General features: G+C 37.9%; 7 protein-coding genes across 10 annotated transcripts; 4 read left to right on the top strand and 3 right to left on the bottom strand.

The window, feature by feature from the left end:
• The first annotated feature begins 2,157 nt into the window (after positions 1–2,157).
• On the top strand, positions 2,158–4,681 carry LOC104809330 (protein WALLS ARE THIN 1-like). The gene is made up of 6 exons (XM_010535282.2): positions 2,158–2,458; positions 2,554–2,616; positions 2,685–2,801; positions 3,073–3,493; positions 3,626–3,777; positions 4,005–4,681. Exons 1-6 carry the CDS (start codon positions 2,235–2,237, stop codon positions 4,201–4,203), a joined length of 1,176 nt encoding a protein of 391 aa, XP_010533584.1. The 5' UTR covers positions 2,158–2,234; the 3' UTR covers positions 4,204–4,681.
• Positions 4,682–5,557: 876 nt separating this feature from the next.
• On the top strand, positions 5,558–8,562 carry LOC104809307 (pentatricopeptide repeat-containing protein At1g19720). Its single transcript, XM_010535250.1, has 2 exons — positions 5,558–8,383; positions 8,473–8,562. Exon 1 carries the CDS (start codon positions 5,687–5,689, stop codon positions 8,360–8,362), a length of 2,676 nt encoding a protein of 891 aa, XP_010533552.1. The 5' UTR covers positions 5,558–5,686; the 3' UTR covers positions 8,363–8,383; positions 8,473–8,562.
• Positions 8,563–9,281: 719 nt separating this feature from the next.
• Positions 9,282–11,827, top strand: LOC104809315 (jacalin-related lectin 3). 2 transcript variants are annotated; one of them, XM_010535269.1, is made up of 7 exons: positions 9,282–9,374; positions 9,453–9,665; positions 9,736–10,173; positions 10,270–10,521; positions 10,618–10,986; positions 11,157–11,384; positions 11,481–11,827. In XM_010535269.1, the coding sequence occupies exons 1-7, from the start codon at positions 9,372–9,374 to the stop codon at positions 11,772–11,774; spliced, it is 1,797 nt and encodes a 598-aa protein (XP_010533571.1). In that variant the 5' UTR covers positions 9,282–9,371; the 3' UTR covers positions 11,775–11,827. The 2 variants fall into 2 exon arrangements, with proteins under 2 accessions (XP_010533571.1, XP_010533565.1); XM_010535263.1 differs by lacking the exon at positions 9,282–9,374 and having other exon boundaries at positions 9,441–9,665.
• A 362-nt stretch (positions 11,828–12,189) lies between these two features.
• LOC104809296 (probable ubiquitin-conjugating enzyme E2 18) lies at positions 12,190–14,061 on the bottom strand. Its single transcript, XM_010535238.2, has 6 exons — positions 13,899–14,061; positions 13,712–13,815; positions 13,504–13,606; positions 13,038–13,101; positions 12,498–12,586; positions 12,190–12,409 (listed from the first exon to the last, which is right to left on the bottom strand). The coding sequence occupies exons 1-6, from the start codon at positions 13,926–13,928 to the stop codon at positions 12,314–12,316; spliced, it is 486 nt and encodes a 161-aa protein (XP_010533540.1). The 5' UTR covers positions 13,929–14,061; the 3' UTR covers positions 12,190–12,313.
• Positions 14,062–14,491: 430 nt separating this feature from the next.
• LOC104809282 lies at positions 14,492–17,213 on the bottom strand. Its single transcript, XM_010535218.2, has 4 exons — positions 16,659–17,213; positions 16,416–16,558; positions 15,433–15,967; positions 14,492–15,315 (listed from the first exon to the last, which is right to left on the bottom strand). The coding sequence occupies exons 1-4, from the start codon at positions 16,879–16,881 to the stop codon at positions 14,732–14,734; spliced, it is 1,485 nt and encodes a 494-aa protein (XP_010533520.1). The 5' UTR covers positions 16,882–17,213; the 3' UTR covers positions 14,492–14,731.
• A 3,716-nt stretch (positions 17,214–20,929) lies between these two features.
• LOC104809265 (BEL1-like homeodomain protein 3) lies at positions 20,930–24,394 on the top strand. 3 transcript variants are annotated; one of them, XM_010535206.1, is made up of 5 exons: positions 20,930–20,983; positions 21,615–22,601; positions 22,780–23,156; positions 23,480–23,540; positions 23,645–24,394. In XM_010535206.1, the coding sequence occupies exons 2-5, from the start codon at positions 21,771–21,773 to the stop codon at positions 24,023–24,025; spliced, it is 1,650 nt and encodes a 549-aa protein (XP_010533508.1). In that variant the 5' UTR covers positions 20,930–20,983; positions 21,615–21,770; the 3' UTR covers positions 24,026–24,394. The 3 variants fall into 3 exon arrangements, with proteins under 3 accessions (XP_010533508.1, XP_010533491.1, XP_010533500.1); XM_010535189.2 differs by lacking the exon at positions 20,930–20,983 and adding an exon at positions 21,012–21,177; XM_010535198.2 differs by lacking the exon at positions 20,930–20,983 and adding an exon at positions 21,205–21,264.
• A 231-nt stretch (positions 24,395–24,625) lies between these two features.
• On the bottom strand, positions 24,626–25,928 carry LOC104809255 (bZIP transcription factor 44-like). Its single transcript, XM_010535180.2, has one exon. The coding sequence runs from the start codon at positions 25,392–25,394 to the stop codon at positions 24,888–24,890; it is 507 nt and encodes a 168-aa protein (XP_010533482.1). The 5' UTR covers positions 25,395–25,928; the 3' UTR covers positions 24,626–24,887.
• Positions 25,929–26,728: the final 800 nt, after the last annotated feature.

Here is a 26,728-nt window from a genome sequence, read left to right as displayed (position 1 = left end):
TATACTGAAAATATGTCGAAATCCATTTGTAGAAAAAAAATATCGAATTAAATTCTACGGAATTAAATTCGAATTTAGAGTTGAGTTTACATCATCTTCACTAGGGGTGGGCAATTCGGTTCGGGAATCTAGTACCGAACCGTACCGAACCGATTAATTCGGGAACGGTTCGGTTCGGTATTATATAAAAATACCGAACGGTACAAGATTTAAGATACCGAACAGTTCGGGAACGGTTCGGTTCGGTTCGGAAAATACCGAACGGTATTTCGGTATTTTTTATTTTTAATTAAAAAAATTAATATTAATAATTAATTATGATAATTACTATATTTTACTTAATAAATATTTTATTTTTATCTCTTTTTATTTATATTATTTTTTGTCTTTTTTTATATTGCATACATTTTACTTGTCGGTAAAGAAGGATTTCTACATATATGATATAATTTTTAAAGTGTAATTTAAAATTTTGATCGTATTTATAGAAAATTTCAAAATTATTATGTAAAATTTTCTTATGGTTATATAAAGTTCAATACTTTTATTTTGTTCTCTAAAATTATTATGTTGGATGTTTTTTTTTATACTATATAAATTATGAATATGTTATGAACCGTTCCGAACCGTCCCGAACCGTTCCCGAACCGTCTTTATTTCGGTTCTTATTTGGTACTTATTTATTAGTACCGTACCATCCCGAACCGTCATAATACCGAACCGAACCGAACCGAATAATATACGGTACAAATTTGGTACAAATTTTATAATACCGAATAAACCGTTCCCGAACCGAACCGTTAAAATTCCGAACCGAATCCCGAAACGCCCACCCCTAATCTTCACTGTTGAACCAACAAAAAATTAAAGCAATATATATATATATATAAATATATAAATTAAACGAATTCATTTTTTGTAATAAAAAACATCTATAACGAGGATATCCTTTGGAGCGACCGCTGTCCTTTACAATTATTATTACCAATGCCATGCTACCAAAGAAAATGAAGTATTCGAAATAATTATGTCAACGAGGGGTCAGCCATTCTTCTTGCTTTATTTTCTTTATTTAATTATAGTCACATTTTTTAGTTTTGAAATACCGATATTTGTTTACTTTCATTATTTGATTTTTTGTTTTTATTGAAACTATTTAACTTAAAAACTTTTTATATTATCTTTAGATTGCTTTATATTTAGTTAACATTTTGTTCTAAAAAAATATATGTTAAGATTTTATATCAATTTTATTTTAGATATAATAATGATAATAAATCAATGTGACTTTTTATTAAATTTTTCAATTTTTCTCTTTTCATATTTTAGTTTCAACATTTTCTACAAGAAATAAATATAATAATAATAATAATAATAATAATGACGAGTAGTGTGTGGCGTGGGGGTTGTCTTGTCAGCTAAAATAGAGGGAAAGAATATGGGAGACAGCCTTCAAACATTTATAATTTCTCTTCTTCACGGTTGCCTCTTCATAATTTCTTTCTATATTCACAATTAATTATGATGGGTCCTTTTATCAATCAATTAATTAATTTAACGATATATCCTCCATACAAAAATAAAATAGAAGATATTTTTTTATTTATAACACAATGAATTATAAATTTTACTTTTTTTCCGAACATTTAAATGGTATAGAAATAAGATTACGGGGTTGGTAAATTGTAAAATTTGATATCATCTGTTATTGTTTATAACTTTCAACTCAAAATTAGATAACTAATTTTAGTTAAGAAACAAAAATATTTGTTGAATATAAAATGGATAAAACGGGCACTTTCGGTTTGCATTTGATTTGGTTCGGTTTGGGTTAAAAAAATTATTTTTACAGCATTTGGATTAATTAATAAAACCAATCGAATTAAAATCAAACTGGTATTAAAATTTGGTTAGATTTTTATTCAATTCATTTTGGTTGAACTCATTCTATTTAAAACTGCAACAAGTTCTTGATTTTCTTTCTGCAATATAGTTTCCATTAAAAACAATAATTTTCTTCACAGGCAGATTCTCTTATAATTCTTTTTACTTCAAAAAAAAAAAAAAATCGTTGCACATATACTTTTTACGAAGATACCAACCGGTTCCTGTCGTTGGGCGACCTATATATATATATATATTAATACCTCCACAAGCTTCCCCACACTAAAAAACTTCACCATCTCTTCATCCTTTTCCACATCTTAACCACAACAAACACTTCATTTTCTTCAATGGCGGAAAACGGCGGAGGTGATGGCGGGAGATTGCGGTGGTGTTCGGTGCCGGAGAGGCTGCAGCTCCATGGGGCGATGCTGGCTCTGCAGTTCGGGTATGCCGGTTTCCATGTCGTGTCTCGGGCTGCCCTCAACATGGGCATCAGCATGCTCGTCTTCCCCGTCTACCGCAACATCATCGCCTTGCTCCTCCTCCTCCCTTTCGCTTACTTCCTCGAAAAGTATCTCTCTTTACACGTTCTTGATTACTTGTCCATGGTTACAGTGAATCAAGATGCGATGATAATAATTAATTGCGGTTCTTTTGTTTGTCTAGGAAGGAGAGGCCTGCGATTAGCCTCAAGTTCCTCACTCAGTTCTTCCTCCTTGCACTTGTCGGGTACGTATTATGCGTACGGATTCGTGTCCTTGTCCGGTCGGAAATACTAATGATACGGTCGGGTGCAGAATAACGGCGAATCAAGGGTTCTACTTGCTGGGACTGGACAACACATCTCCGACGTTTGCCTCTGCAATTCAGAACTCTGTTCCTGCAATTACCTTCCTCATGGCTGCTCTTCTCAGGCATTTTTCTACTCATCTGAATTGTTAATAACATTATTGGTTTAAGTTGTAAAGATTGTCAAACGCATTCAGACTTACACAAGCACATAGTTCTAAAACATCCCCTGTTTTTGTCTTGTTATTGCTCATCCTTTTCTTAGTGAAAGTTTCTGCCTTTTTTGATTTTTTCCCTCGTTTCTTTTCTCAATTTGTTCATGAACGTAACATCTCGAAACCCTTTTCTTCTCAGACGAATTTCTAACACGAATGACCCCTTTCTGAACCGAAACAGGATCGAGAAAGTTCGACTGAACAGAAGAGATGGTCTTTCCAAAGTCTTGGGAACTGCACTTTGTGTCGCCGGAGCTTCGGTGATCACTCTCTACAAGGGCCCAACGATCTACTCTCCGGCCAAACATCTCAACCACGGTCTAGCATCGGCTCGAGCCACCACGTTCGGGCGGCTCGGTGACGCGGCGCCCAAGAACTGGACCATGGGTTGCATCTACTTGATCGGACATTGCCTCTCGTGGTCCGGATGGCTCGTGCTTCAAGCTCCGGTCCTCAAGACTTACCCGGCCAGGCTGTCGGTGACGTCATACACGTGCTTCTTCGGTATTATTCAGTTCTTGATCATTGCCGCTTTCGCAGAGAGAGACTTAACTGCTTGGGCCTTTCACTCTGGCTGGGAGCTCTTCACCATCTTCTACGCCGTCAGTGTCTCTTTTCTTTTTTTTTCATCTCTTTTTTCGGTGTTTTGATTTTAACCCTTGTAGTTTAATATGGATCAATTGAGTCCTCGTTTCGAAGCAAAGTTTTAACCGTAATTAGTTTTCTTTTTTCAGGGTGTGGTTGCGTCTGGAATCGCGTTTGCAGTACAGATTTGGTGTATTGACAGAGGAGGTCCAGTGTTCGTCGCTGTTTATCAACCCGTCCAGACTCTCGTCGTCGCGATCATGGCTTCAATCGCATTAGGCGAAGAATTTTATTTGGGAGGGTACATACAAAGCATGACTTTTATTTTTACAACAATTCGCAAATAAGATCCCTAATCTAGAGTGTTCATGTGAAAATAGTCGTTACCTGTTAATAGGGCAAGAATTAGAGCATAGAAAGGGATCGTTTTGATCAATTTATATTCTTTGGGGCCTAACTGGAAACAAATTATTTATTAGGGAGAAACTCCGTGTTCGTTCCTTACTAACGGTGTTAGTGATCGCACAGGATCATTGGAGCTGTGCTGATAATAACGGGGCTCTACTTCGTTCTATACGGAAAGAACGAGGAGAGGAAGCTCGCCGCGATGGAGAAGGCAGCGATCCAGTCCATCGCGGAGCACGGGATCAATCGTGCACCCGCAAATCACGTCATCAAGACGTCTCTCGCTGCTCCGCTTCTCGCAAGGTCAACGGACCACGTTTGACCACTAAGAGAAAAAAAATGAAGATTCTGACAAAAATACTCACGAAAACATCGAAACATGGAAAAAGAAGACAATGACGATGTTTTCTGTTCGTGTTCATGGAATATGGGTTCTATATATTAATCTGTTTTCGCATTTTCTCTCCTGTTTTAGTTTTTCTTTTGGTTATTTATCGAAATATTTAAGAAAAAGGGTTTTAGGAAACCAAAAAAAAAAAGGGTGAGACATCATGATCTTCATGGGCATGGTGGTTAAGGTGATGATGGTGATCATTATTATGATGGAGACTATGTGGGGGCATGCATGGAGATGATGAACGTCAATTAGTTTGGCTATTATTCTCCATAGTTGTGGTTATTGTGTGATAATGATCCTACCATATAGTCTTTATGCTTTATGTTTCTCCATTGATGTAATATTTATAAAATTAGTTGTGATACTACTTGATATTATAACTATGTTTACTACAAATGAACAATTGAAATTGTATGGAAAAATCTAGGTGAATTGGTAAGGAATATGATCAATATATCGAGAGGTCGGATTCGACTCTTTATCCACTTTCTTGTCGTCAGTAAATTACGGTTGATTCACATCCTATGTAAACGGGTATTTATCCAACCAGCGCGTCCGCAAAGTAGTTGTTGTGATTCTCACGTTGTAAAAAAAAAATTATCTAGGTATTTAGAATTTGGGTTCATTTTGAATTTGACAAATAAATTATCTATAGGTCAAATTCGTATTCGAACTTTACGATTTTGAATTTCTTAAATAAATCAAGTTTGATATTTCCGTAGATTTTTTTTTTTACCTTATAAAACCATGCAAAGTTTCATTGGAAATTAGCATCTGCATTAGAAGTCGTGAGAATATGGACAGTTGCCCTTTGTGTTGTAATAAAAGTTTATGTTCACGTTTGAGCAATCTTTCTATTTATTAAATATCTAAGAAGGTTTAGGAAAGGCATTGAGACATAATTATTGATGTGTATGGTCATTAACTTTGACGATGATTACGGTGAACATGATGATGATGATGATGATGATGATGATGATGATGATGATGGGACCATGTGGTGTATGGATAAGAATGTCAATTTGTTTGGTTATATGTATTTTTCGTTGTATATCAATAATTTTTTTTCTTTTAATGTTTTACTATTTAGTGATGTTTTATTTCCTCAATATTTTTAAAGACAATAAAAAAAAGGGAGAAAAGAACCGTTAATGTACTTTGGTTGAAGTCGCGGTCTCACGCCACGTGGCGAGATGTTACTGGGTGAAATTCTTATCACGAAATATTTACACTCTCTGGATGATCCGCTAATAAAGGTGATGACCCTTATCTTCTTCCCCCATTGTTCATCGGCTCTGTTATCTCTTCTATCGGTTCCTGCAGATTCAAGAGTCAAAGACGAAACGATCAAAACAGCAGCATAAACTCTGGAATCGTCGTAGCAACTTCTGGTGCAGTGTTATAGATAATGGAGAAATTGTTTACACTCTCAATCCCAAAAACTTGCTTGAATTACCAAATTCCGGTAAAGTTTGAGAATTCTCCCGAAGCTCACCCTCAGACCAGAAAGAAAACTATATCTTTCGTCAAGAATAAACACCAGCTGGTGATGTCCGACGAACAATTGGTCTACTTTTGTCGGAACGGACGCTTGCTCGAAGCTGAAGGAGCTTTGGAGTCGATATCCCGAAATGGGTCCAAGGTAAATCGCAGCACTTACATCGACTTGTTAGAGTTGTGCATTGGTTCGGGCTCTATCGATCTGGGTCGGATTCTTCATGCTCGAATCGATCTGGTTTTGGAGCCTGACGTGTTTGTGGAGACTAAGCTGGTGGGTATGTACGCGAAATGCGGGTGTCTGGCTGATGCACGTAAGGTGTTTGATTCAATGCGTGAGAGGAATCTGTACGCTTGGTCTGCAATGATCGGTGCATACTCGAGGGGGGAGAAATGGAGGGAAGTGGTGGAGCTCTTCTATTTGATGATGGAAGATGGGGTTTTACCTGATGATTTCTTGCTTCCCAAGATATTACAGGCTTGTGGGAACTGCGGTGATGTTCAGACGGGGAGATTAATCCATTCGTTAGCGACAAAGCTCGGAACCAGTTCTTGTCTTCGTGTCAGCAACTCGATTTTGGCTGTGTATGCGAAATGCAGGGAACTAAGTTTGGCTACGAGATTTTTTAGGAACATGGATGAACGAGATGTTGTTGCTTGGAACTCACTGCTTCTGGCTTATTGCCAAAGGAATGAACATAAAGAAGCTATTCGATTGGTCGAGGAGATGAAAAAGGAAGGAATCATCCCGGGTTTAGTTACTTGGAACATTTTGATTGGTGGTTATAACCAACAAGGGAAATGTGATGCTGCCATGGATTTGATGAAAGAGATGGAGAGTCTCGGGGTAACTGCTGATGTGTTCACGTGGACGAGTATGATTTCGGGTTTAACACAAAATGGAAGGACAATCCAAGGATTGGATACATTTAGGGAGATGCTTTTGGTGGGTGTCATGCCAAATGGAATTACTCTCATGAGTGCAGTATCTGCTTGTTCATGTTTGAGAGTTTTGAACTTGGGATTGGAAGTTCACTCTGTTGCTGTTAAGATGGGTTTTATCGATGACGTTCTTGTTGTAAATTCACTAATTGATATGTATTCCAAGTGCGGAGAGCTGGAAGCTGCAAGAAAAGTTTTTGATTCGGTAAAAGATAAGGATGTATATACGTGGAACTCACTGATTACGGGTTATTGCCAAGCAGGCTATTGTGGAAAGGCTTATGAACTATTTACAAGGATGCAAGATTCATATGTGAAACCAAATATTATCACATGGAACACGATGATATCGGGATATATTAAGAATGGGGATGAGGATGAGGCTATGGACCTTTTCCATAGGTTGGAGAAGGATGGGAAAGTCAAGCGGAATACTGCAACATGGAACTTAATTATCGCGGGTTACCTGCAAAATGGAAAACGAGATGAGGCCTTGGAAATTTTTCGAAAAATGCAGTTTTCTGGCTTTGTTCCAAATTCAGTTACCATACTTAGTGTTTTGCCTGCTTGTGGTAATCTGCTTGCGGCCAAAAAGTTAAAAGAGATACATGGTTGTGTACTGCGTAGAAACCTAAATTCCGTTCATGCTGTGACAAATTCCTTGATAGATACCTATGCTAAGTCGGGGAATATAAGTTATTCAAGAGCCATATTTGATGGAATGGAAAGAAGAGACATCGTAACTTGGAACTCGATGATTGGGGGATATGTTTTACACGGTTGTTGTGCTTCAGCTCTTGATCTCTTTGATCAAATGAAAAGACTGGGGTTTAAACCAAATAGGGGAACTCTTGCAAGCATTATTCTTGCGCACGGTCTTGCAGGAAATGTAGATGAGGGAAAGCAAGTGTTCTCCAGAATAGCTAATGACTACCATATCATTCCAGCTCTGGAACATTATTCTGCCATGATTTGCTTATATGGTCGGTCCGGGAGGCTTGAAGAAGCTCTCCAGTTTATTTACGAGACGAACATTTATTCAGAGGCATCTATCTGGGAAGCCTTCTTAACTGGATGCCGGATTTATGGTGACATTAGCTTGGCTATTCGTGCAGCAGACCACTTGTTTGACTTGGAACCTGAGAACCTTTCAGTTCAAAATTTAGTTTTGCAGGCATATGCTTTAGGTGCCAAACATGGGAGACCTTTAAAATGGAAGTCGGGGAAAGATAACATGTCAAAGAAACCTCTTGGGCAGAGCTGGATTGAAGTCCGAAACATGATTTACACATTCACTACAGGTGATAAATCGAAATTATGTATGGATTTTCTGTATCCATGGTTGAAAACAGTGTCTAAGCTGGATGATAGAGGTGAGCATCATGGAGAACTTTTGATTGAAGATGAAGAGACAGAGGCAACCCATGGCTTCCACAGTGAAAAGATTGCCTTTGCTTTTGGTCTAACTTCTTCATCTCTTGCACCTCGGACAATAAGGATTTTGAAAAATGTAAGAATGTGCCGGGATTGCCATCAGATTGCAAAGGACATATCTAGGAGATATGGCTGTGACATATTCTTGGATGACACAAAGTGCTTGCACCATTTTAAGAACGGAGGGTGCTCCTGTAGAGATTATTGGTAGAGTGAACAATGACAACATAAAGTATCCTTCTCATTTCCATCCACAAGCATTCAGAGGTTACATTTTGTTCTTTAAAACAGCTGTCATTCCCCCTTATTCAATTGGCTCAGTGTCGGGATTGCTTTTGAATTCTTGCCTTTCCTCTCCACTTAAGCTGATTTGTTACCGATGCAAATCGTGATGGGCAAACATTGCCAGATACTTCATATCATATGTGGTCATTCCTTTGTGCTACTCTTTGTTTCTTGGTTCTGTGTCAAATATAACCTTCAGATGAGGTGTGTTTTTGTATCTTTTCTGAATTCTGATATAAGTCCATGCTTAATCGTACCTCATCTTTGTAGTATGTGTTTTTCGAATCTTTACAGGCAACATAGGTGCAAGGAACAGTAAATGGAGGTCTAGGATCTGTAGGCATCGGCACATCGATTGGGTAATTTCTTCGTCTACTTTCGATTTTTTCTTTCTCTTTACCAATTTTCGATACTTCACACAGACTTTTAGGTCACCTGATAATCTGGCTAGATTCTTAGCTTCTTCTGGAAGTGTATAAGTTGAGCACAAAGTGCACAATATGCCCAACAAAAAAGTTTATCGTTCTCTTTGGATCTTTTGGGGAAAGTAACAGGCCTGTCCTCTCTGATACTTTGAGATAAACATTTATAATTCTATCATTGTGATGCAATGAAATGTTTGCCCATCTAGAAAATTATGGTGTGTTTCTTCTTTTCCTGGGATAGATTGATTCTCTGAAGGATCTGATTCTTCTTACTTTCATAGCATCCCTTCATAGTGGACACCAGTATGGGCTGTATGTATTCGATGTGTTCCCCAATATGATTTGATATGCTCCGGAAAATCCCTGACCTCAAATTTCACCCTTTCCGACCTTATAAATTCCCGTCAAATCTCTCAGCTATGCCATTGCAGTAGTGAAGTAGCTCTTTTACTCTAAGAGCTTCGTGTAATTGTTACTTCAAACCCTTCAAAGATTGACATATCGGAAAAAATGGTAAGACATCTATCTTTTTTTTTAACCTCATTCTTCAGCTTTGTTTATCTAATATTCCATCAAAATATGTTGATGCAGAGTGGTGAAGGCCTGGGGAAGAAACCTACATCAGTTGGTCCATGGGGAGGCCAAAGTGGCTCTCCCTGGGATGATGGAGTATACTCCAGTGTAAGGCAAATAGTTATAGCTCACGGTTCGGGCATTGATTCCATCCAAATCGAGTATGACAAGAATGGAAAATCGGTTTGGGGAGACAAACACGGAGGAAAGGGTGGCAATAAGTTTGACAAGGTCCCTCTGCACATTTGTTCATATGAAGATCTCATGGCTTTCAGAAACTGAATGATTTTTCTTGTTTCAGGTAAAACTTGAATACCCGGATGAATATCTAACTTCAGTTCATGGAACCTATGGGAGCTTTGATGTTTGGGGAACTTTATGTGTCCGATCACTTACATTCGAGAGTAACCGTAGAAAATATGGACCGTTTGGCTCTGAGTCAGGTACTTACTTCTCATTGCCAAAGTCGGAGGCAAAGATTGTAGGGTTCCATGGTAAAACTGGTTGGTACCTGGACGCCATTGGTGTTCATATTCAACCGCTTCACAAAGAAAATTCCTCAAAAATTGCTCTGCCAGCACAGTATCATGTCACTAACGGTAACGAGAAACTCGAGTACTCAGTGATACAAGGAAGTGTAGGCCAAAGCTTCGATATAGTTGTTGCCGTCAAGCAGAAAGATTCCACATTGCTTCCTTCTGTACCCCGAGACCAAGCGGTCACTGAGACCAAACATAAGGTGAGGAGAGAAACAACGTTTATTTTTAGAGAATATTCGAGCCTATGATTACTGGTTTCCTGGAGGTGAATCAATAGATCTAAGTTTAATTTTTAGTTGGCGGATCCAGAGAAATCACACCCGAAGACTGAAGGTGTTAGCTCAAATCTCGAAGAAGGTGGCAAGACGTATGGACCGTGGGGCGGAACTGGTGGAACCATGTTTGACGATGGGAGTTTTACGGGTATTAGACAAATCAATTTGTCACGGAATGTTGGAATTGTATCGATAAAGGCCTGTTATGATCGTAACGGGCAGGTTGTGTGGGGAAGCAAGCATGGCGGTACAGGAGGATTTAAACATGATAAGGTGAATAATTACCTCGTCCCGGTTTAAGATGAAGATCTAATCTTTGTGCCTAAAACTCATATCATAAAATATTTTCTCTGGTGAAATGGCTTGCAGGTTGTGTTTGATTTCCCATCAGAGGTTTTAACACGCATAACAGGAACTTATGGTTCTTTGATGTATATGGGGCCTAATGTGATCAGGTCACTGACCTTTTACACCAACAAAGGGAAGCATGGGCCTTATGGAGAAGAACAAGGACCCTCTTTTACCAACAAAATTGGCGAAGGAAAGATCGTTGGATTCCTCGGGAGAGAGGGTTTATTCCTCGATGCCATTGGTGTACATGTCCACGAGTGCAAGATAACGCCCCTCAAGCCATCTCCCTACAACGCAATCGTTCCCCACAACTCCCAAATCGCCGAAATCGAGAACTCTCCCTGGGCTAACAAGTTGGTACTTGCAGGATATGGACAATCCGAAGAGGTAATCTTGACAAGAAAACTCCAGCCTCTTGAGTAATTGTGCCTGTGTCATCCACTGTTAGATAAAACTACAGTTTTAGGCTCTTTTTAGTTACAGAAAGCTTATTAATTAAGCTCTCATTTCTTGTTTTCGAGCTGGAAACATCTTACTCTGACTATTCTCGTTCTCAGGTTTCACGTGGAGTCGTGAAAGAACCAGCACCGTGTGGGCCGGGGCCATGGGGAGGTGAAGGAGGTAAACCATGGGACGACGGTGTGTTTTCGGGGATCAAGCAGATATTCGTGACAAGAGGAGAAACCGCTATCACTTCCATACAAGTCGAGTACGATAGAAATGGGCAGTCGGTCTGGTCTGTCAAACATGGTGGCAACAACAACGGAGGAGTCGCCACACACAGGGTAAGGATAAAACCGAAAATCTAATCGAAACCCGAGTTTTCGATTCCATAAATCTTTCTAAATGCATCATCACCCTTACGTCACATGTAAATGCAGATAAAACTCGAGTGTCCGCATGAAGTACTCACCTGCCTTTCCGGGTACTACGGTCCAGTGAGCAATTCAGACACAACTAAAGTGGTGAAGTCGGTGAGTTTCTACACGAGCCGAGGGAAATATGGACCGTATGGCGAAGAAAACGGAACGTATTACACATCGACGAAGACAGAAGGGAAAGTGGTGGGGTTCCATGGAAGGAGCAGTTCTTACTTGGACGCCATTGGAGTTCATATGCAGCATTGGCTGGGGAACCATAAGCCTTACAAGTCTTCTTATTTCAAACTCTTCTGAAACACCTATTTCAATAATAGTAATAATAATAAAAGCCTTTGATGTTGCAGTTATATATTAACTAGCAAATAAATATACAAACTTTAAAATTTTCAAATAAATATATAAATTCTTCCTAATTTTTATATAACATCCTACCGTTTTTTAAGATAACGAAATTAAATCATAAACTTTTATACAATTCTCAAAAACCACCATAAAATTAAATCATGAAAAATCACCATATAGTTTAAACTTAATAATGTATAAATTAAAAGTTTTGTGCACTATTTTAAAATTTTTAAAGCTTATATATTTATATGAGATTATTTACAAATTTGTGTATCAATATGCGATTTTCTTATTAACTATAAAACTAAATTAATAAAACCTCCTATCACTATTTTATGCCATGGATGAAGAGGTGAAAAAGGGAAGCGCGAACCTTGCGGATAAATAACCTTTTTTTTAAATCAAATTAGAGAGAAACCACGAAATGTTTTGATAATTATTATACAATATGTTACAGATACGATGGATGAAGGGTTTGGTTCTTGAAGTTACACTTTATCATCGTGGAACCACCATCTCGTCTCCTTTGGAGATCTACCATTCTTACAGTTCTTCACATATCTATCATTGTCTGCTGGCCGTTGCTGCGACGAAATTAAAATAATCCAAACTTTTAAGATTCAAACCGAAAGGAAAGCTTCCGACTCTTGCAATGGCGAGAGAGAGCCGTACCTTCACGGTCGAGCTTGATAACATCGAGAGGATGCTGATGCAGATGGAGCTCACGGTCATGGCAGGCGACCATGAATCATACAGAATATCTGCAAAAACCGATATTACACTCATCAGACTGTTCCTATATCGCCTATGATGGTGCAGATATACACGAGGGTATGCATAACTTCTACACCCAAATACTAAATACACGAGGGTATACATGCCTATGAGTTACCAAATACCAAATACCCAAATTGGCTTTGTTTTCATTCCTAGGATTACCGAATACCCCCGATGTATCCGGGTAGCTCTTTCATACATCCCAAAGTAGATATGCTTAGAACATGGCAAAAGGCGATTCTTTACATACGAAGATACCATAGGCAAGTAAAATGAAGCTGAGAAGTGTACTCACTGACTCGCATGGACAACGACAGGCAAACAAGAAATGCAGGTATATGCTAGAGTAACGAATTGCAGCCAAACCCAAAGACTAGAGAAAGGTGAGTGCTGAGAGAGAAAAAAGGACAGCCATGAAACAGAACACATAAATACCTAAACAGATATGCCCGTTGCTGTAGATGTGAGGATGCAGAGGAGCTGGAGGAACAAAAATCACCTGCACAATAAGCATCACAACAGAAAAAATTACAAATGCAAGCACAAAACCGAAACCAGATTACCCTTGAAAGATCAAGATCTCCTAAGATAAACCCATTATACAAGTAAGGAAAAAAAATCTTCCTTTCATTGATCGACAAGCAATATATACGGTATCCTGGTAAAATTTTCAAGCTAACTAGATGACAGCCTATCTGAACAAAATTCATCTTTGTTGATGTTTCAAGTGGCAATTTCAATGTCAAGAATCCTTGAAGAGTATCAATCTCAATCCCCATGAAAAAGTCCTCTCATCATCCTTGTTCAACATTCAACATCTTCTCCTTGAAAAACAAATTCTTTTCTGCATTTGAAACGGGCAGAATACAAATTCATAGGCATCCGAAATTCAGACACTCACTTGCGGAGCTTCCATGGGATAATGCTCTGGAAAATCAACCTGAAGCTGGTACGTCTCGTTCGCATACAGAGTTCCAGGAGCTCCGGAGACTTCAATTATCCATCTGCAAACCCAAAATATGCAGATCACAATCAAGGAATACTACGTTTCCTTGACCAACATGCTCATCTGAATCTGAACCTAGAGACCAAAAACATTCCAAATTTACCTCTGGAGATTGTCGGAGACCTTGTATTTGAATCCCGAGGGAGGATTCATCTGCCATTCCACGAGCTCCTTCTGAAGCCTGTTGCAAGCGATCTTGCTCAGAGCCTATACAGTTTCCCAAAGTCAAACGGTCAAAATCCTAGTCCAAAATCAAAATTAGATAGAGAGAAAGGGAGAGGGAGAGAGACCTTGCGCGAGGTAGCGGCGGAGCTTGTCATGGCTTCCCGGCGACGACGACGGAGAGAGAGAGAGAGAGAGAGAAACGTTGAAGAAGAAGAAGAAAAGATGTTTTCGCTTGCAGGACGGAGAAGAAGCTAAGATCGGACGGTGGAGATTCGTCGGCCTCAGACATCCACTTTCACGAGAATCTGGTGTCAAGGAGAATATTTCGACAGTTACGATTTTGACACGTGGCACACAACAAGTAGGGGTCATCGGCTAGCTACGGTACAAACACTATGGGCCGTCGGTGGTAGAACCGAAGTTTCCTGGTCCCCATAAGGGTATAATCGTAATAAAAAGAAATAATTCGTGTAAACTTTCATTTAAATACCAAACCTTGTTTTTTTTTTTGGAATGAAGTTATACGACAGTTATATGGTTTGATGTCATCGTCGGTTCTGATTCGTTGACTTCATATGAAACCCGAAACTTTAATAATTTTCACATTTGGGTATTCTACCGTACCTGATTCTGCAAAATATGAACGCTGATGGCTGCATCTACTTGGTAAAGAAAAGATCCTGTGATTATTATAGTAAATCATCAACTAATCAATTAATAAAAAAAATGTGAGCTGATGTAAAAATTAAAAATAACAATATACGGCTTGAAAAAACAAACAAACACGTAAATACATTTTGAGTAGTATAAAGCAAAATTGGCCATCTTCCTTTCTACATGTACTGTACAAGAGGCTCCAGAACAACCACATGGATTCGACCGGAACATACTCCATTCAACCAAGGAAAGGATCTAACCGGAGAGAGACGACGAAAACCCGGTTGAAAAGGTCGGATTTTTACAAACGGGAGCGAGCTTCCGCGTATTTCAACACTTCTCTGAGCACCGACGCTATTCTATGCGACATGTGATGTTCCAAGAACATCTCTTTCACCCTCTCATACCCTTTCTTCCCCATCGTGAGCCGCCTTTCCACGTTCTTTGCCAACTTCACCATGTTTTCGGCAAGAGGCATTACGCCTTCTTTCCCGACACCGTGTAACATACCAGTCGTCCCATTCAGGACAATCTCCATTGTCCCTCCAGCTGCAGTACCCAGTACAGGCAGGTGAAATGCCATGGCTTCGATGGTTATTCTCCCGAAGCATTCTCCTCTAGCTTGAGAGTTCTGGACGAGGACGTCAGTGGCTGCCAGATATGGGGCTACGGTTAGGGTTTTGTTGACAAAGTGGACGTAGTTTTGAAGGTTCTTCTCTTGAACAAAGTTACGCAGTTCTGCCTCAAACTTTGTCTGGGCGCTCATGTCGCTTCCTACCACCACTGCGTGCATTGTGGGTACCTCAAGTTTCTTCTCTTTGATTATTTGAAGACTTTCAAGGAACGCTCGAAGGAAGAGGTCCTGTCCCTTTCCATGCGACACGCCTGCACTAGACAACATTTTTTAGCAATGTTCTAACATCTAAGTAATTCGCCTTTCAATGGTGTTGTTCTCCAGGAAATTGAAAACGGGGAAAGGAAAGAATATAAAAGAAGACACACTATTTATAATGGCAAATAGTATGTCTTCATTCCGCACTCCCAGAGATTCTCGCACATGCTCACACAGAACTCTCTTTGCAACACCGTCTTCAGCTACTTCCATCAAGTCCTTACTATTTCCTAAGTGCACAACATATGTTTTCGGCATTTTAATCCTGTGTTGTCGTGGCACAGTCAAGAGCACAATGTTAAGCTTCCAACACCGAGAGACAGTATACAAGAAAAAAGAACAAGAATTAGGAAGTGCATAAGAGGAAACAGACCCAAGACGAGCTTTAGTTCTGTTCTTCCAGTATTCAGCTGTTGCATGTGAGTCTATCATGGCGCCTGCCACGTGCGGGAGGTGTTTAACCAGATCTGATTTGAAATAGTGTCCCCTCATCTCATGAATCCACCAGAGGATTTTGGGAAGGACTTTATGAACATTGTCCTTGAGAACAGCGTCAAGCCATTTCCCAGTAACAGCAGTGTTCAAAACAACCAAATCAGCCTTGAGAGCCGTATCTATGGCTTTCTCACCCTTTGCAGAGATGACCTAGAAAAATCGAGAATAAAAGAGCAATTATGGAAACTAATCGATGGTGAATTATATTCCTTTTGGACCCTCGATCATAAACTTCATGAAAACATCATAATGCATTTTGAAAGCAGACACTCAGAACAAGCATATAGGAGACACATCAAACACTAAACTTTGTATGATCTACGTACTCATGTACACTCGAGTTGAGTGACTTGACCAAAAAGAAGATCAATAGCTTCAACAAAACCAGAATTCCCAACATTTAGTGCGAATACAACATATGAGCAACGATCAGATGCTGAATTAAGCCTCCCAAAATCTATAATGCATCAGTAATGTGGTAAAGTCTTTACAACGATTTCATGGCAATCAGCTGTACTAAACAGTACCTATCATACAGTACGTTGTATGGGGATTAAACGAACCAAAGCAACTTAAGACAGAGATGTGGTGTCTGAACCTGCACTCCTCGATCCAACATCTTGTGTTCTAAACTGTAGATAACTTCATCAGCTTCAAGGGGTTTCTGATTAGTGATCCAAACAACTTCAGCTCCAACTCCTCTCAACAAAAACGCCAATTCCATTAACAACAAAGGTCCACCTAACATCACACGGAATCAAACCAAATCACGTAAAAAATCTGACTTCCACGAAACCAACGCAAAAACACAGATGAAATATGAACCAGAAATCAGAAGCACCTGAGAGCGAGAGCTCGTGAGACACGAGAAAGACGAGCTTCGATTTCATGAAACTGAGAGGATTCGGAGGCTCTGGAACAGACCAGAGCTTCGCGCCGCCGCTCTCTCCCTTCTCCTCCGCCGCGAATTGGCCGCTCGTCTTACCCATGAGAGTGCACGAATCAAACGTAGATCTCACGAGAACCACACCTGCGGTTGATACCGATAAAATTAAGAGTATCATCAGTGGTCATCTCTTCTTCTGCACTGTGATCCACACACTCGTCGAATGCTTCCCCATTGTTCTTCTTATTTCCTCCACCACAGACTCATTCCTAGGGTTCACCAATCTCAATCTCTGAAATTCCTCACCGATCGAATCAAGAATCCGCGAAGAAACTAGGGAATTTCTCTGCCTGCAGGCCTGATTGATTGCCGAGAAAATGGAAAGGAAAATTCGCCGGAAGAATCAGTCGCCGGGGGGAACTGTAAATGTTCGCCGGAAGTGAAGTGAGACAACTGATATGGAAATTGTCTCGTCTTGGCAGCTTTGAACTTCACGCCGTTTTGGAGTGTCCTTAGAGAATGTCTTTCCGTTTTCCTCACTCCTCAGCACGACGTCAGTTTGACCTGTTATGTGATTATTCGATTTCGACAAAATATTTATTTTATTGAATCAAACTTCAATATTTTCAATTTTCAGTGCTACGGAGTTTGGATTTGGTTTCTTAAAAACATTATTATTTTTTTATAAAAAGATCATAAAAATTTTGTTGGAATTTAATTAATTTAATCTTTAAAATTCATATTAAATAGATTTTGGTTCGCTGTGGTCGATCTAGGAATTCGGAATTTACAAACAAAATAAATTGAACCTATTTTTATAATGAGATATGTAAGTCTGTGTGGCATCTATTATCCTATGATGCGATATGACTTGTGTATAAATAACTTCGTACACTTGTGGGGTATCTAAAGTCACCACCATATGTGTTCATAATCTACCAATATAAAAATAAAAAATGTTGATTTCCATAACAAATATTAAATACCGAGAAATTAGCACATTTTTTCAGCTAAAAGTAACACATTTTTTAAAAGAAGTATGTTTCTAAAAAATTCGATATATTTTGTGTTAACCAATACTTTTTGCCCTTGTTTCTCTTTTTGTTAGTGGATGATTCATCTTTTCGGATGGACATACCAATTTTTTATTTTTTTCCTGAAATTATAGTAAAAAAATTCTAGCATTTTATAAAATATTTACATATATTTTTCTAATCAACTATATGAGAAATGAACTAGTAACGCAAAAAAAATGTTGCTAAAGGGAGAATTACATTTTAACATTAGTAACGGTAAATTAACGCTTATTATAGCGTTACTTAATGATTATTATTATTAATTACTATTTATGGAAAAACGTTAATGTGTGTTACACCTCTCATATAAAAATTCCAAAAACGCAATTTGTTGAATAAAATCAACACTTCTCTCTCTCTCTCTCTCTCTCTCTATATATATATATATATATATGTATACCGTTAGTTTCGTTCCGTTAGCGTCCAGAAAGCAAATTCGCGTCGGCGTTATTTTGGCCGCTTTCACCAAACTCACGTCCGACACACACAGCTAACTTATTTTTATCATTTTTCATAATTAAATTAAATTTACGTTTCCGTTATTTCATTTTTTAATATGTTAAAATCTTTTTAATTATTCTGATTTTTTTTCTTTCTTCATTACGAATCATAAAAATTGGTCCTAACTCGAGGGATATAATTCCTGTATCCTTCATAATACATATTTTTTAAAAAATTGTATATGTGTGTATATATATATACATACGTTTTTGTCCCAAATAATAAAACAAACTTACTAGCTAGTAGCTATACCACTAATTTTATTATATATTTTTTTCTTTGTGTTATTAATTAACGAATATAAAGAGTTTATTTAATTTGATTTCGATTTATTATTATATAAACAGTTTTACTAAAAGTAAATTACATCGTATATATACATTAATTTTTCATTAATAAAGTGTATCCACAACAACTGCAGTTTAATTTGATACCTTTCTTATTTTTCATATTGTAAAGATGTTTTATGCGTCTCTTTTATTTCTTAAAAGTTTGTTAGTCGTTGATTATGCATTTTCAACACATTAGACTAAAAATACGATATTTTTTTTTCTTTTTGTCACACAGTTAGAGAAGATCGGTACAATTTAACATCTTTAAAAAAAAAATAATATTTTAACATCTTATTGCATCAAAGAATATATATATATATATATATATAATTAAAAAAATGATAAAATAAAATCATATGTGAAAAAGAAAAGGGTATGAGGGAAGACTATGGAGGGGGAGTCACCAACTGGTGGTTAAGCCCTTTAATCCCTCAATTAAGCAATTGAACACACACACCCAACTTTGAACATCCTTGCAACAACGTATAAGCCTCTCTAGGTCCAGGGGTACTTCTGTCTTTTTCCTTTTTTTTTGAAAATTAAATTTGTTTCTTTTTATAATTAAAAAAAAAAACATTTTGTAGCTGGATTATAAGGTTATTTTCCGCATCAATTGCATAGCATGAGTTTGCAATAATAACCCTAATGATACATTTGAATCCAAGGTAATCCTAAAATATATCTTCATTTTAAATTTATATTTGAAGGAGTGATAGAGAAATAAACGGAGGATAAAATAAGATATGGTCGAGTTCTTATTAATCTGTGTAATTTGATATTTATAATATATGTGTGAGAATAATATGGATTTTCAACGGTAATTGAATTGAATTTGTTTTTTAAAAATAAAAATAATTAGAATTACAGCTAATAATAATTACAAAAAAACTAAAGCGGGAATAAAATTTGTAAACAAAATAAATTACCTATATAAAAATTGAATTTAAAACTAAAAAATAGAAAGAAAAAAAAAACAAAACACAAATAAAATCAAGACTCCAAATATTTAAATACATGTAAGAACTACATTACAAATTAATTTTCAAAAAATATACATTTTTTTGACGCAAGCATGCATCGAATTCGGGACACAACAGTAAATTAAACCAAATCATAGAAATGAAATTAGTTTTCTGTACAATATGTTGTCATAACGATATCCATTATACCAACCATATTTTAAAAATCTCGAAAATACTGATATAACCACACAAATTATAATATATATATATATATACACACACAAAAAATCCGAAAGATTTATTAAAAATTTCAGAGACTTGTTAAAATACAAATCATGATATTACAAGAAAAAAAAACAGTGTTATTTCTGGTAACACGATTGCTTAGAGTTGGAGGGAAATATATAAATATTTATTTATTTGATAAAATAGTATGTTTCATACTAACCAATGATTTTACCAACGCAACAACAATTTCTTCCCCTAAATAAAAAATAAAATATTCAACCATTAGGTGGGTAAAATTTATACAAAAATAAAATATAAAATTTCAAACGATTGCTTGAAGTTATATCTAAACTACAGAACTTAACTTGTAGGTGCACAACCTCTCTATCGGCCCGATAAAAGCATAATGAGCACACTCACAAAAAATTTATAGTATATTATTATTGGAAGAATTACAAAACCGGTACGGTACACACGGTTTCCAAAATTTAGGAGATATAGTTGGATCGAAGATATATAAAACTTTCGAATTATTAAAAAAATATAAAATTGGACCGATTCATGCGTTCAATTGCAAGAAATTAAAAAAAATGAACTAGAAAAGAAGATTAAACATTAATAAGAATTCATATATCCTATATTATATATCGAAACCGTGGAATCTCTAACGGACCGAAACCCTCTGAAAGAATCAGAAACTATCTCTAACGATTTGTTTTACATTAAACTAAACCAAAAAATAATAATAATTTTTTTTTTCAACTCTTCCTTTACTTTTAATATTAAAAATTCGTTTTTCCCCGTATATTCTGTATAATTTAAAATAGAGAAGAAATACCAAGTCAAGGCAATGATCACGTATTACATCTTCTTCCGGTTTATAACATAGTTTATCTATAATTCGAGATAGTAAAATCATATGGTAAAATGTTATCATTATTCATATTTTTTTAAGGCCTTTTCTGGTCTGGCGTGGTACTCTCCGAATGGTTGGCGGAGAAAAATATAAAATTTAGATATATTAAATCATATGATACAGAAGCTTCTGTTGAATAAAAATAAATAATTACTGGTAGCAGCTGTTGTCAAATATCTCTTGTGATATTATTTTATTGTTGATTTTATTGTATATTTTTTTTAAAGGAACTTGGTTTGGTGTGGATGTTCCAATGATAAGATGGGTTGGTTCTGCTCCTGTGGGTTGAAATTGTTTAATATAATTTTGCAATTATTATTCATCCCTCTGGATTGGGTTCCTCCTCTTTTTGTCTTCGACTGTTCCAAGCTCTCCCCTTTTTGTGTTCCCTGATTCAACCACAATCCCAAATCTCTCCGTTTTTTTTTTTTTGGGTTTTTAATTCATTTTCCTTCTCAGGTAGTGGTGTTTTTTTTTTTATTTAGAATTCTCTTCTCTCTATCCAAGTTCTTGATTCTGGATACTCGCCATGATTGATCTTGCACTGTGGGTTCTTGATGAGTTCTTCGCTTTGCTTTCATCCCCTCCTTTTTGAAAAAAAACTCTCATCTGATAATCATTTTCGTGGTGATGAAATCGTCAAACGCTATGATTGATCTTCTGGGCTTTCAAAAGAATCTTCTTTTCTGAAATTCTTAATTCTGAATTCCCATCTCCTTCCTCCATAGATTAGGGTTTTTCTTAATCCTTCATGTTAATCCTGATAGATCGGGTGCCGATTACATGTTTTCTGAACTGGGTTTCCTTTTTCTTGATGATATCATGCGAAATTCATGTCTATTACTTAAATTTTTGATCCGATGCGTTTGAACTTACCATCTCCTTTTCCTCCACAGGATCTTGTTTTCCGACAAAGCTTCATCGGATGAATCCCACTGCAATAAGATTCCGCAATTCTCTTGAAACTCGCAACTCAAAGGTACATAGTTCCTGAAACAGAGCAAAAACAAAAAAGAAGAAGAAGAAGAAGGAGAAGCTTCGAGAGCTTAACCATGTCGGTGTATTATCCAGGCTCTGTAACATGTAACAGAGACGGCATGCAATCTCTGTACCAAGAACCCATGTATCTGAACCAACAACAAGCTTCTTCTGCCTCCGCCGCAACTTTCTCCGACATAGTCAACGGCAACGGCGGCGGCGGAGGAAACTGTCTTGAGATCCCTCACGCCAGCGTTCGAAACGAAATGGTCTTTATCCCACCGAACGGAGACGTAACAGCTCTGCAGGGTCTAAACGCAAACGTAACCGCAAACGCTGTTTCCAGCAGCGATCTCAGTTTCCACGGATTGTCTCTGAGCCTCGGGACACAGATCCCAAACGCAGTCACTGTTCCTGTTCCTCCATTTCAGTATCAGTATCAGAACATGTCGAACCACTTGGGTTTTGGTCAGAATCACAGTCTATCTGTTAAGGAAACGTTGTCCTGTGACGTCAGTGAGAGCGGTAAGGACAAGGAGATGTTGTTAGGACAACCTGAACACATGCCCTCTTCCGGATTCAGCGTCGGATTCTACAACAATTATCGCTACGAGACGTCGGGTTTCGTCAGCAGCGTGTTGCGTTCTAGGTACCTTAAACCGGCGCAACAGTTGCTTGATGAAGTGGTTAGTGTCAGAAAAGATCTGAAACAGGTGAACAAGAACAAGAACAAAGGCCAAGACTTTAATGGTTTAAGTGATTCTAAGGACACAGAAATTGGTTCTGCGAGTAATGGAACAGCTTCTAACGTGAGCGAGTCGAACATGAAACCGCCTGAGTTATCCCCCTCAGAGAGACAGGACTTGCAGAGCAAGAAAAGCAAGCTTCTGTCCATGGTGGATGAGGTATAAGCTACACACACACACATATATATATACTTTGTGGACTTGTTTGTATGTTCTTGATTTGCCAATATAAATATGCAGATTAAAGAGTTCGATGTTATAAATCGGGTTTCAGTATTAGGCAAAAGAATGTTGTTCTTGGGAATTGCTGAAGAGATCTCGTGATGTATATGCGCAGGTGGATAAAAGGTACAATCAATATTACCATCAAATGGAGGCATTAGCTTCGTCGTTCGAGATGGTAGCCGGGCTAAGGGCAGCAAAGCCCTACACGTCGGTTGCGCTGAACAGGATATCTCGCCATTTCCGATGCTTACGTGATGCCATCAAGGGCCAGATTCAGATTATCAGAGGGAAACTCGGGGAGCGGGAGAATTCAGATGATCAAGGAGAGAGAATTCCACGTCTTCGGTATTTGGATCAGCGGCTTCGGCAACAGAGGGCTTTGCATCAGCAGCTCGGGATGGTCCGACCTGCTTGGAGACCCCAGAGAGGTCTGCCCGAAAATGCTGTTACCATCCTTCGGGCTTGGCTTTTCGAGCATTTTCTTCACCCGTAAGTTCTTCGAAATCTCATCCTGTTTCTTTTCTTGCTGTTTTGGATATCTTTAACCTATTCGATATCGCGTTTGGACATCGAGTTTTGTAAGAACGGATAGCTGTTCTTCGCTTAAAATCTAGCTAAGAATGTCCGGGACCGTGCAAGAAAGCTCTCTTCATATCTTGTTTTCCACTCAGTGCCTACACAATCTTGGTTTTGTCTTTGCTGAAATCCGAACAGAGATAGAAACAAGTTAGAGATTCTCGTCTTTCGAACAGGGTTTCATCGAATCATTGAATAAGTCATGCCCATGATTCTGTTCTTATGGATTTCTGCAGATATCCAAAGGAGTCGGAGAAAATAATGCTGGCGAAGCAGACAGGACTGACGAAAAGCCAGGTTTTCCGATATCTCGTAGCTTCGGTTCTTGTCTCTTTCCCCGAGTTTCGCTCTTTAGTTCTGCTTAACTGATCAACGATACAAACTCTTGTTCCGCCCATTAGGTCGCGAACTGGTTCATAAACGCGAGAGTTCGTCTCTGGAAACCGATGATCGAAGAGATGTACAAAGAAGAGTTTGGTGATTCGGAGATGAACTCGAAATCCTATCAAGAAAACAACGTTTCCACCGGGCAAGGGCAAGACAGTTCACACGCGATGTCTCAGTTCAAGCACGAGGACTCTCAGTCATTTGCAGGCACCGCGACGAACTCTGCCTTCCCCGAACCGAAACCAGACGAATCTCAGCAGATAAACCGGTCAGATTACGACAGTTTGATGAACTATAACGGGTTTAATCTCGACGATTACCGTTACATCGGCCTCGGGAATCAGCAAGACAGCAGGTTTTCCAATCCCCATCACTTACATGACTTTGTTGTCTGAAAAAAATACCACCATTGATGATCTCTGGCTTCACAGTTCAAGAACTGGGCCACTGCCAGGGCAAGAACTCGATTCTTGAAAACGCGCAAGAAGCCGCGTTTTGAATTTTTATAGATAGGGGGAGGGGGTGCATATATATACAATGTGATGATATATATGTAGTATATCTCTCTGTGGCATATAAGGTAGATTTTCTGAAAGTGTAGTTATATATAGTTTACATACATTTGTATACGTGGTGGTAAGTAAACCGATACTGTAATATGTTTGTGTATAATAATGTTCATAAGGTTCATGGTGGTATGAAGAAAATACTTGCAAGTGTGAACATCTTGTTTTTTTTTTACTTTGGAAATAAATTTGATATCATATTATTGATTTTATCTTCCTTTTTATGATTATTACACTTTTCCTAATGATTTAATTTGGAAGATTTGAAATTGTAATGTAAGCATGGAATATATATGTATATAAGGGAAGAAAAAGTGTCAAATTCATAAATAATAAAGTTTTTGGATCTATTAAATACTAATTTTCGTATTGACAACTACAAATTAAAAAAGTGAAATTATTGAGCTAATTAATAATAATAATAATTAATTATGCAAATAGATCTATATATTTGTATTTAATAATTTACATTACACATGGCACCTTCTGTCCTTCTCCATTCTTTTTTTTTTTTTTTTGCTAATAGTGGCATCAAAATACACCCAAATAAGGAAAATGGAAACCCTAAACAAAAAGACAAAAGAAGTAAAATATAAAACAAGCAACTGAAATAGCGCCTCCACTTCACCGTCTCATCGATCATACTTTCAAATATACACACACGTTGTGATGACGATGATGATGAACATTTTCATCGACAATGGAAGATATCAGCAGCAGTGGCGGCCATGATCGGGGGTACCTGGTTGAAGAAGCCTAGATTCAAAGTGTTCACCACCACTCCCTCGAGAAGATCCGCCTCCGCTCCGCCGCCGGGGCATCCTGCGGCGTCGATGAATTCGACGATCTCGTTGAGGGACTGGAGACGGTGGTTGAGCTCCAGGAGCTGAGCTCGGAGGACGGAATTCTCGGCCTCGAGAACGATGTAGTGCTGCGTCGCGACGGTGATTCCGGCGATGATCTGACCGTTCTCTTTCCGTAGATTCGCAATTTGAGCCGTGAGATCGTCGAGGTGCTTCTGCTTCCTCATCCTCGATCTCCTGGCCGATTCTCTGTTCGATAGCTTCCGCTTCCACTTCCTCTCTTCGATTAGGTTCGATTCCTGTCGCCGGAGATCCGATTCCGACCCAGAGTTCTGCAGCACCGTCGAGTAGGTTCCACTCGTCGTCGTCGAAGAACCCATTTCAAATTTATTCATACAAATATTCGAACTAAAAACCAAACCCAGAAGAAAACAAGCACCGTTGTTTCGATTCAAAGCTTTGTATATGTAAGTATATTGATATATCGAAGACGCAGGACCCGGGGGTTTATATATAGATCGATATAGAAGGTGATGCAGGCGATGAAGATGGATAGATATATAAGTATATAGCTTATAATGTAGGAGAAGGAAGAGGAGGGAATGATTTATGAGAAAACATAGAACCAGTAGAGGAAGACGACGGAGAAGGATTGAACGAGATGGGTCCTGCGTCGGAGGGAGGAATCTACCATAAACCCGGAACGGAGGATTTCGCTAACCACCGGAGACATGAATGGCGATTAACATCAAGATCCGGATTCTCGCCACATCAATGCAACACGTACGGATTTTCCCGAGAAAAAACACACACACTAGCCCTCGATTCACAACAAGAAGAATAAGAAGAAAAAGAGTGATAGAGAGAGAAAGAGTAAGAGAGAGAGAGTAATGGGGGAGAGGAAGGGGAAGAGGTTAATTAAGCAAGTCTTAGGGGGCTTTATAGCAAGGAAAAATGTATTTGAGTGATTAAAGTAAATAATAAATATATATATATATATATTAATAATAAGGGAATTATTATTATTTTATAAATAAAAGATGGAGGAAGTATCTTACATATATATATATATATATATATATATATATATAGAGAGAGAGAGAGAGAGAGAGAGAGATTCGTATAGGACGATGAGGCATGTGGGGCGGAGGTGAAATTTCCGAACCAGTCCAAGTCCAGCTGGTTTGCAACATTTTCTTTTCTAATTTTAAAATTTTACACTCTCCGTATACATATATATATATATAAGTGCATATATAGTTCATGCCGTAAACTAATAAGACTTAAGATACATTTACATAATACATTGGATTTTTAATGAATTTGTATTAAAATTTATTATGTTGGTTTAATTAAATGTAAAATTAGAATTTATAGAATACGGTGTGTATCGTTTTGTTCTCTCGATAATAATATCTTTCTGAATATTTGGCAGAGAAGAGAATCTTATCATTAAAAAATAATAATTGAAACTTTTTTTTAGATTTTGTTGTTGCATGTATTTTTAATACATTAAATTCACCGCCCCAAAGTACCAGAATTAACCGTCCAGAAACGGACACGTGGAGAATAAGACAAAAGCAAACAAGGGGTAGAGGTGGTATTTCAATGTTAATTCCAGGGTATTTTCGGCAGTTCAGTTATGCTTTTTCTAGTGGCTTTCAAGTTGTTATGTTCTTAATCTTAATTATATTCCAAACTTTTGAATATTAAATTAATGAATCCTACA

This window comes from Tarenaya hassleriana, unplaced genomic scaffold, assembly GCF_000463585.1.
Source record: "Tarenaya hassleriana unplaced genomic scaffold, ASM46358v1 Cleome1, whole genome shotgun sequence".
Classification (NCBI taxonomy): domain Eukaryota; kingdom Viridiplantae; phylum Streptophyta; class Magnoliopsida; order Brassicales; family Cleomaceae; genus Tarenaya; species Tarenaya hassleriana.
Note: the sequence above shows the minus strand (reverse complement) of the source record. Positions and strands in the feature narration are given on the sequence as shown.

What these genes read in the sequence shown, in the direction of transcription:
- LOC104809330 (XM_010535282.2), top strand. Translation starts at nt 2,235, where the DNA reads ATGGCGGAAAACGGCGGAGGTGATGGCGGGAGATTGCGGTGGTGTTCG. An exon ending in TTCCTCCTTGCACTTGTCGG is followed by an intron (nt 2,617 to 2,684) that starts GTACGTATTATG and finishes GGTCGGGTGCAG; the next exon opens with AATAACGGCGAATCAAGGGT. An exon ending in TCTTCACCATCTTCTACGCC is followed by an intron (nt 3,494 to 3,625) that starts GTCAGTGTCTCT and finishes TTCTTTTTTCAG; the next exon opens with GGTGTGGTTGCGTCTGGAAT.
- LOC104809307 (XM_010535250.1), top strand. Translation starts at nt 5,687, where the DNA reads ATGGAGAAATTGTTTACACTCTCAATCCCAAAAACTTGCTTGAATTAC.
- LOC104809315 (XM_010535263.1), top strand. Translation starts at nt 9,441, where the DNA reads ATGTTGATGCAGAGTGGTGAAGGCCTGGGGAAGAAACCTACATCAGTT. An exon ending in TCACTGAGACCAAACATAAG is followed by an intron (nt 10,174 to 10,269) that starts GTGAGGAGAGAA and finishes TTTAATTTTTAG; the next exon opens with TTGGCGGATCCAGAGAAATC. An exon ending in GAGGATTTAAACATGATAAG is followed by an intron (nt 10,522 to 10,617) that starts GTGAATAATTAC and finishes AATGGCTTGCAG; the next exon opens with GTTGTGTTTGATTTCCCATC.
- LOC104809296 (XM_010535238.2), bottom strand. Translation starts at nt 13,928, where the DNA reads ATGACAAGCTCCGCCGCTACCTCGCGCAAG. An exon ending in GTCTCCGACAATCTCCAGAG is followed by an intron (nt 13,607 to 13,711) that starts GTAAATTTGGAA and finishes TTGGGTTTGCAG; the next exon opens with ATGGATAATTGAAGTCTCCG. An exon ending in CAACGGGCATATCTGTTTAG is followed by an intron (nt 12,587 to 13,037) that starts GTATTTATGTGT and finishes CGGTTTTTGCAG; the next exon opens with ATATTCTGTATGATTCATGG.
- LOC104809282 (XM_010535218.2), bottom strand. Translation starts at nt 16,881, where the DNA reads ATGATACTCTTAATTTTATCGGTATCAACCGCAGGTGTGGTTCTCGTG. An exon ending in TCACGAGCTCTCGCTCTCAG is followed by an intron (nt 16,559 to 16,658) that starts GTGCTTCTGATT and finishes GTGTGATGTTAG; the next exon opens with GTGGACCTTTGTTGTTAATG. An exon ending in TGTTGGATCGAGGAGTGCAG is followed by an intron (nt 15,968 to 16,415) that starts GTTCAGACACCA and finishes CGATTTTTCTAG; the next exon opens with GTCATCTCTGCAAAGGGTGA.
- LOC104809265 (XM_010535206.1), top strand. Translation starts at nt 21,771, where the DNA reads ATGTCGGTGTATTATCCAGGCTCTGTAACATGTAACAGAGACGGCATG. An exon ending in TTCGAGCATTTTCTTCACCC is followed by an intron (nt 23,157 to 23,479) that starts GTAAGTTCTTCG and finishes GGATTTCTGCAG; the next exon opens with ATATCCAAAGGAGTCGGAGA. An exon ending in CAGGACTGACGAAAAGCCAG is followed by an intron (nt 23,541 to 23,644) that starts GTTTTCCGATAT and finishes TCCGCCCATTAG; the next exon opens with GTCGCGAACTGGTTCATAAA.
- LOC104809255 (XM_010535180.2), bottom strand. Translation starts at nt 25,394, where the DNA reads ATGAATAAATTTGAAATGGGTTCTTCGACGACGACGAGTGGAACCTAC.